Source organism: Synchiropus splendidus, chromosome 2 (assembly GCF_027744825.2).
Source record: "Synchiropus splendidus isolate RoL2022-P1 chromosome 2, RoL_Sspl_1.0, whole genome shotgun sequence".
In the NCBI taxonomy this organism is placed as follows: Eukaryota; Metazoa; Chordata; class Actinopteri; order Syngnathiformes; family Callionymidae; genus Synchiropus; species Synchiropus splendidus.
The window spans coordinates 24340257-24352764 of record NC_071335.1 but is presented as its reverse complement, the minus strand read 5'-3'; the positions used below and the strand labels follow the sequence as shown (position 1 = coordinate 24352764).

The 12508-nt window shown below is 41.9% G+C and overlaps 1 protein-coding gene across 7 annotated transcripts in view; it reads left to right on the top strand.

Annotated features, from left to right (window-relative positions):
• Nucleotides 1-12508, top strand: part of lrba (LPS responsive beige-like anchor protein) — a 160710-nt gene that overhangs the window by 40913 nt on the left and 107289 nt on the right. For 6 of the 7 annotated variants that reach the window (XM_053855604.1, XM_053855599.1, XM_053855601.1 and 3 more), the window contains exons 30-33: nt 2651-2820; nt 4203-4287; nt 5088-5221; nt 6597-6658. In XM_053855604.1, coding sequence (XP_053711579.1) covers nt 2651-2820; nt 4203-4287; nt 5088-5221; nt 6597-6658 — 451 coding nt within the window. The remainder of the gene's footprint in view (nt 1-2650; nt 2821-4202; nt 4288-5087; nt 5222-6596; nt 6659-12508) is intronic. The other variant, XM_053855600.1, reaches the window with a different exon arrangement.

Here is a 12508-nt window from a genome sequence, read left to right as displayed (position 1 = left end):
TTTTTCCCGCACATGGCTGCAAAAACGTTTTCTTTAAGCCCAACTTTTTTAAACCCTGGTGATTTTTTTTTTTGCCAACTTCTTTTTTGTTTGTTTTAAATGTATTATTATTATTATTATTGTTGTTGTATTTTTAACCTGGTAGTAATGGGCTTCCGTTAGACTTTATTAAACTTGTATCTAATTCCGAGGACTTGTTGTGTAAAACAGTATTTGACGATGCAGTCATCTTGTTGTGCATAATATTTGTCTTTAGGTCTGCTTAATTCATGCGGACATTCACACTCACCTCTCCCTGGCTGGTTTTGAGGTTAACACTCCGTTGAGTGATGCGTCTCCGCACATGAGACGGACAGTTCCTCGCTCAATCTGACACGTGTTTCACCTGGAATAGCCAAGATAACTGCAGCACATTGTGTACGTCACACATCCACTGCAGGTAAAAGCCTCTCACGACTGCAGCCTCGACACACTCTCAGACTTCCACACACTCCACCCAGCGCCCCAGTCTGTGGGCTGAGTGGGTCCGCTGACGGCTGATTAATCGACTGGGGCAGCCCACTCATGATAAGTGTGGCTAATGACCTGCTGAATAATTCACTGTGCCTTTGCTGTGGAACAGATGGAAGGCCAAACACAAACATGCCCACTGACAGACAAGCTCACACTTGTACACTCATGCATTTATTTATAGATTCATGTGCATATATTTAAATGGTGAACGTGACGAAGCGCCTTCACAGGCCAAGATAAGGAAAACATGTTTTTAATGAGTTCTTCTCTCATTTAAAAAATGCGCCGTTTGTTTATTTATCAAGCTTTTAAAAAATAGTCTTCCTTAACTGGGTTTGAAGGCATTTTCCCCGGGGATATTCCTAAAAGTCATTTGTGTTTCCCTGGGAGCTAAACATCTGCTATAGTGTGTGATATTGTTATGCTTTCAAACATTACATTACATTTCCTTTTGTGTATGCGTTTGTGCCGGCTGATTTGACCTTGCTCACGGCTGCATTTGTAAGTTGAATTTTAACCCTCAACTTCTGCACCCAAGCATGCAGTCAAGTCTGATGTTGGAATTTTAGCCCTTGGTGGCCCCTAAAGGCAATTGCGTGGTCGTCATAAAGACTCATCCGAAGCACTGTTTTTAATGATTACGGCAGTGCTGGAATTTGCTGAACCATAAGATTTCGTTCTGGATATATTTGGTGCATTCATTTAATATTTGCTTGGTTTGCTACAGTATTGTACAACTGTAAACACACATTCCTAACTTCACTATCAAGAGGCTCTTGATCTGGGGCTGTTGACAGTTGGGGTGCTTCATGTCAGCACCGCCAGCGCTTCCAGATAGCACCAGTTGGTCTTATCATTTTCCTTTATTAAAAAAAAAATACAGTGATCTATGGCTAATAAGACAGCTTCAATGGCGTCACACATTTTTTCTTGTATTTGTTTTCGACTCGCCGCTGTTGAGCGTCTGGTCCAGCTCTCACTCCTGCATCATAGATCTCTTTCAAAGGTCAGCTGTCATTGTTCAACATCCAACCTTATATCCAATAGAGCGGATCAGCTGTCTTCAATCAGGCTTTGATACTGTAGCCAGGTATGTACACCGCAGGAAGCGAGGGCCAACTATCCTGTAAGCTAGTGCCTCTGCATGTGCCCTGCCACCATGAAAAAAAAACTTTAGGAATGTAAAGTTAGTTGGTTTGTCTGGCACCTTTCAGTTTTAGTAAATCTGTTGCTTTGTGTTTCTGAAAGGGAGCAGTAGCCAGTGATTAGACTCTGCTTCCTCTGTGTCAGCACTGATAAGCAGGACCCAGCTCTCTTTGATATGACCAGTGGCCTGTCAGAGTGCCGAACCAAACTGACAGCTTATCTGCGCTCTGCTTTCTTCCCAGCTGCTGTTCACTGGAGAGGGAGTCGTACCCCACTCAGTCATAGCTCACTGTTACTCCTCAAACAGTGGCAGAGCACACACAGCTACTTGTGATGCTGTGTTGCCCCTTTTGGGTGCTTTTTATTGTGATTGCTCCTGGTGTCCGGTGTCAGAATCGAGTGACTTTTATTTGACATAAACAGGTCTAAAGCTGCGATTTGGTTTGGAATTTTTTCGTGGGCAAAAGGCCTTTAATGCATCATGTAACAATCAATAAGTACGACGTTCACAATAGTAATACTGAACTTTACGATGTCAATGTTAAAGAGGATTAGGGCCAACGGGGCTAAAAGGTCTTGATGTACTTGCTGTAGAGCACAAGTTTGATTTCTCCCCGACATTTTTATTTTAATCTCTCACTTTAACTTCAGAATTTCATTTCTCATCACAATTTAACCTCAGAATTCAGTCTTTGTAATCTGACTCTTTGAATTTTCACTTTCATCTTCCATGAGCAAAAGACAGATCAAACAGACAAATCAGTTTTTCTCTTTCCCAGTTTTTGTACAAAATTGATCTGACTTTTTGTGATCAGTGCATAATACTCACTCAGTATGGTTAAGGGAAATTCACAGAAATACAAAGACTTACTGTGTAGTTTGTAGTGAGAGTTTATATATTCAAACAAAAGTAGAAATGCCTTTCACTCAGATTTTATTGTGAAACCCAATCTTCTTTTCTCACTGTAAATAATCATCTTGTTTTACACAGAAGCGTCATTGTTGCACCTAAAAAAGCTGGAAAGACGCCATCATCTGCCTCGTCCGTCTCCGTCCAGCCGACTCCTACTGTCACTGCACCAAGCACAGCACCCGTCGACAGTGTTGCCGTCGTTTCTTCAAGTGACACTTCCCAAAGCACTGCTGCGGATGATTCAGCATGTGAGTACGCACTTGTATATAATAATGTACAGAATGTCAATAAATTCATCACCACATTCCCACGTGACTCCACATAAATGTTATTTCTTTGACGCATTTCCTTTGTTTTTATAATCCCGAATGGATCATAGTCATTCTCTGCCAAGGAAATTATGTTATTGTCAGCCTGTTTTTTCTGTTGCCAAAACAATTTGAAAGTATTTTGATGGAATTCCCAGGAAATGTTGATGATGGGACAGAGAATTATTTATTGCTTTATAATGGTGTTTTGGAGTTACATGTGGAATTAGAAGTTTATTCAAAGAATCATCTTTCACTTCACATTTCACTGCTGTAAACAACTCAGAACTATCTTTACAAAATCCTGGGAAAATGTATCATGATATAGTGGCATATAATCAAATTGGTAAAATCAACTTTCATTTGATTGAGGTGACAGAATGTTAAAAAATAATAATAAAATAAAATATCTTGATAAAGTCACAGCGGTTTTAAGAATAGCGAAAATGTCAGAATGGACACACTTTGCTGGCCTCTTTTAAAGTCGCCACTGAAAAAGTTAAAAATTTCTCTGAAACAGCATAGTGTAGTGTCACTGTGGCAACCCCGACATATTCTGTAGCAGAAGTGGCCAAATGGTTCAGGCACTCGGGTTCCAGTCCTGATTTGCCTTTGCCTGTAAACACTGGGGCACCTGCTGGGTTTCCCTCTTCAGGACTGAAACTTGGTTGCACTGTAGAACGACAATCTCTCTACCTGAGGTCCTCCTTCCTCATATACCCACTGACGTTCTCTGAACACACATGACCATGTCATCAGTTTCCTTCAGAAAAACAAGCTCGCTGGACAACTCTTCCATTAATGGTATTTACGAGCCACAGAGCTGTGAATTTATGGCCAAATCAATCAAACATGGATGTTGTATCTTGTGTTTCTCTGCTTCCTCATTGGAGTCGTAAAGTAGCTTTTAGCTGTACAATTAAACGGTCAACTAAATGGCTTCGCAATTCAACACAGATGCAGCACAGAAAAACAACTAAGCGTTTGGAAGTTTGTTCCTATTTGATTTATTCAGCATAAATATCCCGTAGAGCTACAAAATGTCACGTAAATCACATCTTTCCATAATACAAGACGCATAACTGTAAGTTGATAAGGAGAAATATTGTGCGTCGAGTCTGTAATCCACTATCTGACCATAGAATTACAACCTCACTTGCCCCCTTCAACCATAAATCACCCTGCCCCATACATTTAAATGGAGACCACTGTGTTGCTACGTGTGAGAGGTTCACTGCACTGACCATGTAGCTCTTTTCTCTGTGTGCTGTTCTTGTCCAACATCCAGACTAATAACTGAATTCTTTGGTTTCTCCCTGCAGCAGGCGGCCAGGTTCCAGGCAGCGTTAGCTTGCCATCTGTCCCCCAACTCTCCCCTGTGACCCAGCACACAGCCCCCAATATGAGGTGATTTATCTTATTTTCCTTCTCCCTCCCGTGCTGACACACACACACACACACCAGAGCTTTTAATGAAACGTAATATTGTGACTCACGCCAATGTTAACTCATATTTTTAATATGTATCTGTAGGATTTGCTGGATATTAAATCAAAGAATACATTTGTCAGTCTTTGTTAAAAAGTTATTGTTTTTTGCCAGTGGTTGAAAGTCGAAAATATATCAACCTGCTGTTGTTTTGACATGAAGAGAAATACATTTCAAACAAGAAGTTTTTTTGTGCTCTAAATGTAAACTAGCCAGTTACTTTTGCTTAACTCTCAAGTGAGAAACAGCGCATTACAGTCTCAGATTCCATAGTTCTAATTTTCCAACATGCAGCATTAAAATCACACTAGGTTGAGGAGGCATCTGCTTTCTTCTGCTTAACCGTGGCTTTGTCGTGGGAGCAGCAACTGAAATAATGCTTCCCTCAGAAACCCTCCTTCACATCCTTTGACTGAGGGGTTCCCAGGGCAGTTTACAGACATGATCGCTCAATCATGTCCTGGGTCTGTTCTCGTTCGTTCTCCTAGTGGAACACCCCTGAAACACCTCACCATGGAGGTGTCCAGGAGGCCATCAAGTGAAATTTCTCCCCTGTCTGTCCAGTGACTAATCATGAATGCTGTCATTTCCGAGGTTTTGGTGCATTTTTTATGTGTACTGAAGGACCAAATGAAATGATGTGACCATGAGTTTGACTTGTGTGGCTTCAATGATGTCCTATATGTGCCATAATTGACTTGACCTGTCCTCACCTGCAGCATCTCCGAGCGTCTCGAACATGCTCTTGAGAAGGCAGCTCCTCTGTTGAGAGAGATCTTTGTGGACTTTGCACCGTTCCTGTCTCGGACGCTGTTGGGGAGTCATGGACAAGAGCTTCTCATCGAGGGTACAAGTGAGTGTGTCGCCATCTTCAGTAGCTTTCAAACAAGCCAGTTCACAGGCAGAGGACATCTGGAGACACAGGATGAAAGTTTGACATATTCTTGAACGCCGAGGCATCTCTGTCGTTCACTCTTCACCACTGACCTGGTGCTTAGTTGTTCAGTTCTAGCAACAGAAGGGAAAGTTGACGTCATCTTCGCGGGCAACATCTGTAGGTTGTTGTTAATCCCACGTCATGATGAGCGTGGTCGAGCCCAGAGCGACGAGCTACACTGAAGGTTTCCAGAGGCCGGGTCATAGGCCAGGCCACTAATAGCAGTGTTTGGGATGTCTGCTGCCACCAAACAAAATGGAAAGTTGATTGATAGCTGCAGGGGGTCCTGAAAAAAAGAGGGGGGAAGTAAATGTTTGTACCGTTTTGTGTGTGTGTGTGCGTGCATGCGTGTATGTATTTTCCACCTCTCCATATGGTATCAACAATAAACTGGTCTTCCTGAGTGATTTATTATGCAGTCAAATACTGGGAACTATATCTAGCTTTAAGGAAAAATATGAATAAAAAAAAAGATAATTAATAATTTCTCACTTTATATGAGTGAAATATGTAATTTGTAGTTCATGAGCAGTGCAAAATGATGGTTGTTTCTCTATATCATGTGTTAAACACAAGGCCCAGGGGATAAAGCCACCTTGCCTAGTACTTTTATGCGGCTTGCAAGAGCTTTAAAGACGTCAAGTTGGACCAAAATTCAGCTCAATGCTCATATAAAGTACAATAAATGGGTGAACTCCTCTCCGACTGTGTTCAAGCGTAGCCATTCAGCAGCATGTTTTTGTGGAAGGATTATTTCGAGAGTGTTCATTATGACAGGCTTTATCCTCAATACATCACAAGGGAGAATATCTTTTGATTGTTCAATGGATGTACATTTTAATGGGCCCTCAACCTCCTGTATAATTGTGTTGGAGACCCTCGTGTTTTCCACAGTTTCATAATTTGATGCAAAAAGATAATAAATATTCATGCGTACTGGTAAGATTCGGGAAGTCCTGCAAGCGAATTGGAAGATGACATACTTCCGCCGACAAGTTAAATTATTAATAAAAACATGATTTCAAAATTGGCCACCGCAGTATACTCTTTGATCCTTCACTGCTCCCTTGATCCCAAAAAGAAGCTCAGGGGTTACCATTAAGGATCAATGGACATATGCTGGCTGTAATACAAGGCCCAAAATATGTATTAGTTTACAATAACATCATGTCAGCTCATTAGGGTCGATCAGTAGTATCCGGGCAGATGGCTCGAAGATGTGCAATCCAAGATCATCATCTGCATGGATGGGAGAATATGTAGCGACTGATGTGCTTTTTCATCCCTTCAGGTCTGGTGTGTATGAAGTCCAGCAGCTCGGTGGTGGAGCTTGTCATGCTGCTGTGTTCACAGGCAAGTCTGGCATCTTTATCTTTGCTTATCCCGGCGCTCTTCTTCTGACCGGTCCGGATTTATCAGTCTCACCTTGAGTGCCGTTTAATCCACAGCCAGAGACTTATCTTGGTCTCACACGGCCCTGTTTACCTTTCCACATTCATCCAGAACAGTTGAGAAACCAGAGAAACGGCATCCTCTGTTGCAAATATTGCACTCAGGGTCAAGGGTGAACGACCTGTCCGCCTCACCTCTGACCCGAGCGCGGCCCTGGTGACTCGGGCCGAACTGATGAGGAGGGATAATGTAGATTTGATGGTGCTTTGCATTGATTATCCCTCGCTTCACTCTCATCTTGTGGGTGTTGTGTTGCCAAGTTTATTTAGCTGCTGCCAGATTCATGAATACTAATTCAGGGATCATAAGCAGGCGTGGGTGGATCAATGATGGCTGCTGTCAATAGATCACTCTAGGATGGCTGATTAGCATTAGAAACACAAAGCCCCTCGCACCTCTTTGGTTACATCAGGAAGACACTATTCGCTAGTATAAATGATCTATTTATTCACTTTGTATTCCACTGGGTACATTTTCACATTTTCATTTATTATGAATCTTTAGAGAACTGTTACGTCTGCACTGTCAGAGTTTCAAACTGATTTACCCAATTTCTACATGTGTAAAATAATGTACGCCTTTGTAATCTAATCTACAATCATGTATTTGAATCTCTTAATAATAATAATGATGATGCGCAAAAGGTTTATTCGGGCAGTTGGAGCAACATACACAGAAGCATGAAGATGCAGGTGCATCTTGAAAGTCATGAAATGCCTGAGTCTAAAGACTCAGGCAGTTACGTTTCCTACAGGGCCACATCCTTTCATGGGGCTATCACGAGGGACCGTCAAGCCAAAAGAAGGACAGAAAAGAACAAGTCTAAAATAGAACCCAAATTTTGTTACTTAAATACTATGTAGAAAAGCAAATAACCTAAGTATAAATAATGGAAGATCTTTTTAAAGTGGTGAATGTCTTGGCAACAAAACATGAAAGATGGATGCCAAAAATTCAGTTTGGGTGGGTTGAGTGCTGAAAATGAGGGAACAGGAAATATGCAGGAAACCAGTAATGCTCTGGATTATCTTCGCCAAAGTTGGTATATACGGGAATTAAATGGATTTCTCTGCAATTATATTAGCTTTGATATATAGCGTGTTATTTTATAATGTTTCAACTTGAATGAAAATCTTTTTAAAATTGCCTCCAACGTAGTCGGAATGTTGAAAAATAAAAACTGCTTTTGCACTCTCATTGACATCTGAGTGTGTTATCCTCCTGCTTCCTAGCTCTCCTTCTCCTTTCAACCTCTGTTCCACTTTAATTCCCATTATTCACTTCTCCTCTAAAAAGGTGATAGAGTCAGATTGCACATTCATTTTGGTGTCAGTGATGGTGCATAGATTTAGTGGGTCACTGCGAGGAGACTCCCAGCTCTTACAGACGACAGCAAACGAGGACTGAAAGCTAGATAGAAAACCAGAGCGAGAAGAATGACAGGCTCTAATGCACCTATTTGTCATATCTGTCAGGGTGTTGTTTAATGCTAATCTAATCCAAGGCAGAATCTTTGTGATTGCTCCAGTGAACAGCCCGTTCCCCGCTTCCCCCTCGCTCCCCGAGCGCGGCGCTTTTTCTTTTCCACCAGCCACGCTCCCCAATCTCTGCAACACACGCAAATATCTTCTCTTTGGGTGACGGCATTGGCCGGTGCTGCGTTGATTGCTTCAATAAATCACCCAACCAGATTCTCTCACAGCTAATGCAAATGTAATTTTATTGTTGGGTAAAGGGGGGTTGCAGCGCAAAGGGCGATATGCTGCTTTCCGCTTGGGAAAACCTGGAATGGGACCGACTTTCCTCTGGGCGAAGTTGCGGCGCATAATCATCGGCGTGTTTGTTCTCCTTGTGGGGTGGCGCGTGTTCGCCGGTGCTATGATTGATGACCTTATTTAGCAAAGTTTGTTGGGCCCTCTGGCACAGGAAGTTCTGATTTGCTCACAGGAAGTTTCTCAGTGGCCATCTTGTGATCCGAGCCGGTGACCCGGGGGAGGCGACAGGGATGATTTTGATTGATTCCTCTCCCCCTCCAGCCAAGCACCCTCATCCCAGAGATGCGATAGCATCGCTGTGAAATTTTAATTAATTTCCTGTGCTTAGAGATGGAGTGGAGCCGAGGTGAAGGGTCAGGAGGCGAGGGACTGCTGAGCAGTTTTTAATCAGCCGGGCTATGAAAGTTGCATTGGCAGCCACATCAGCTTGGCATTGAGGGGACAATTGTAAACCGTTGTTTGATAGTGGAGCGTTTCAGGACCACTACAACAGGGATCCCAATTAAAGGACCATTTTGATCAGACATAAAGTGTCTGGGTGGCGCACTGCCTTGTTCTCCGCTTTTATATTGATCCCTGCAGCCGCTGGGATATTCAAAGTGAGGATTAATGGCTTTATACTGTAGTGGCCACTGAGTGTTTTCACTACAGTGAGTCACTTGACAAAGGCTGTATATAAGGGACGTGTTAATGCCAAATAGGAGGATGTGCTGCATCGTTTTTCCAACCCTGTCATGTTAATTTTGATAACAAACATGCACGTTTTATTTTTAATTTCACAAGTTAATGTGCATGTTGTGTTCATGTGTGCATAGAAGATTTGCAAACCGGACTAAAGGGTGGCAACAACGATCCCCCATGACGATTCACAATGATTCCCCTCAGCGGGAGATCCACTTGCTTTATAGTTGATGACTTTGCTCACACAGGTATGGGAACGTAGCCTTGTCGTAAAGCATTATAAAAATTAACATTGTTCTTCATAAAGCCGAATGAATGCATTCTAACGTTCTGTGAAGTAACTAGTTAGATGACTGAGTGTGGCTGAAGATGCCATACTTGCGAGACATGTTGCCTTATTCCATAGTCACTGGTACCTTTTTAGATGAGGAATGGTGCATTTTAGGAAAAAAATAAATAAATAAATAAAAAATATATATGTTTTTCCGCTATATATATATATATAGCTGATATCTCTCATTAAATCTGAAAATGACTGACAATATTCAACATTTGAGTGCACAGTACTCTTTTAGTCCTTTCTCATGTTACTGTACACTAACAAATACATGTGGAAAATGTAAACAACACGCTCTCAAAACTTGAAGCCACATGATGTTATGCAAAGTGATGGCCGTAGTAACAATATGGTACACCTTAATGAATTTGCTGGATATTCAAACTAAACTAATTGATCCAGTCAGTATTTCATCTCCAGTTATCAAAACACTGATTTCTAAGCCTTTCTTGACTGACTGACCTGACACTTCCTCACTCCTCTCTCCATGTTTTCTAACCATCCGCTGTACACAGCTTTATCTCAAAACATCTGATTGATAAATTATGCACTGGAACCAGAGGAACCACTTTGCTGCGTCAGTCCAGCGCTTTGAGAAATCATCTCATCGGTTACTGGACAGCCAGCGACGGCGAGGGCTCGTAAATCTCCTCAGTAGCTGCATTCGTGTCCTGTAGATCAGCCATTACTGTCCGACCCCTCCGTCAGCCCATCCATCCCTCCGCCATTGATCAAATCGCTATGAAGGAAAGAAGAGAGAGAATGTGCTGGGACTGAATTGGCTTGGAGCGTTTTTCTTTTTCCATTGATCGTGTATATAATTATCAAATTTGTATCTGGAGTTCAAAAAAAATATTTTTCAGTTCTAATGAGACAAAGACTTTATACGACCCCTGACCTTTTGACCTGCATCTTATGACGAGTCTCACAGAAAACTTAGCCCCTGCTGTGAGGAACAAGTAATTTCCGAACTCAGATTTGCTATAATGTAATGAGAAATAAAATAACTGTCTTGCTGCTTTCGTAGATGAATGGCATGATCTGCGTTTGTGCTTGAAAATGTGTCTTAAATGAGTGTTTTTAGTGGCTCTCAAGTGATGGCTTTAGACCCACCATTACCCATGATGGTGTGTTTCCACCGAGTGGTGTGGGTTGGTACGGTACATCTCAGGTAGCTACCCATATATGAGCGTTTCCAAAATAACTGAGCCGACCCAGATTATTTCCCCCTCTGTTTAGAAGATATGAACTCTATTTCTCTCTGAAATATTTTGCTCACACAGGAAGCTTAATTTCTAAATATGACTTGAGCACTTTAAAATATTTTATAGCGCAACTCAATTGAATCTTAACTTGAACCTTCCCCTTCACTAGCAGTTTTTACTGTCTATTGATGTAGTCTGAGATCTTGTGAAGTTATGTTAGCTCTGTTGTTATTAGCATGCCACAAGCAACATTTTTAGGGATTTTTATTCGCCTCGCAGAGAAGCAGAGGTCCTCCAAGGTGGGAGCTCCTTAATATACGCTGTACATTTTCATTTTATAATCATGAAGGGAAAAATAGACAGCATTACGGTACATAAGTCACAATATTTTCCTTCATGTTTGTGCAAATTGCACACAGAGCATCTGGAGGGAAGACAGAGGAGAGAAAGGAATGTAATGAGACCAAGAGACAAAATACTTTCCCCATTACTTTTGTCTCAGTCAGACTCACACCCAACTGTGCCGTAAAACAGGCACATAGGGTTCAAGATCAGTGCAAATCAAAGTGTTATTTTTCCCCTCCATTCCCCCCGTGCTCTGCCCCACTGCACCTTTACAGCCGTGCCATGCGGCTCAGCGCCCCCCGACATGGCTCTAGAGTTCAGAGGAGAACATCATGCTGGATGTTCTTTGAAAAGCTACTCTCCTGTGAGATGTAGAGAAAACACAGCAACACCAACTGGCACTTAATTCTGCAGACTCCGAAACGTTGCCAACTATGCAGTCAGAGGGGGGCAGCGACTCTGTTGTGCCGGTGGAGTCGGGGGTCAAGGAGGGCTTCCTGACAGGAAAGGAAGTCCAGCTGAGATGGGAGAATCTGACGAGAGACTCCTTTAAAACCAAGTGGGTTTTAATATCGCTCCCAGCGGTTTTCACTGTGCTGGTTTCAAGTAGCTTTGGACTGGATGGTCTCAATGGCCGTAAGGGTTGGTAATTTATAGGCAGCGTATAATCACGTTTTAAAAAAAATTATCATTCCCACTGGGACCCGAAGAGGCCTGTTAAAGTAGCGTTCTCTAACTTGGCAGGTTTCAGAATATAAGACCTTGGAAGGTTTTCCTGTACGTGCCCCTCCCCGCTATCTTCTCAGCTCCCCCGCTGATAACATCTTGACCTGGTTGCTCTTTCCCAAGATCAGGAACAGAAATGAGTTTACACGTGCGCCCTCAGATAACTACTGAAGGGTTCTACGCTCACTGCAAAATGTGGGAGGTGTTTTTAGCAAAGTTTAAACCAAAACGAATTCCTATGCTTCATTGGTGAATTTAACAATGTACAGTAAATGTCAAACCCAAACTGTACCAAAATGTAGCCAGGGGTTTTAAGGTCAGAGGTTATTATGCCCTACTGGAGACTCCCTTGCCATGATTTCTGGTAAGTCACATTATTTCATGTGCCAATTTTTCCATGACCTTTTCCTGTAGATCAGTGTGGCTCCATCTACTGACCAACTCACTCATTCATTGATCAACAGATGATTCAGACTCACCCAAATATTATTGTGTTATTATTAAATATTATTCTCATTTGAATGCAACAACTTCTGGAATCAGTAAAAATATACTGTCAAAATAATATATAATATTTTATCTTCCTTCATTAGTTATTTTCCCTCAGAATATATGTTTGATTTTTTTTTTTGCTTTATTTTATTTATTGATTTGCTATTTCGATTTCTTAACTCTTCTTTCT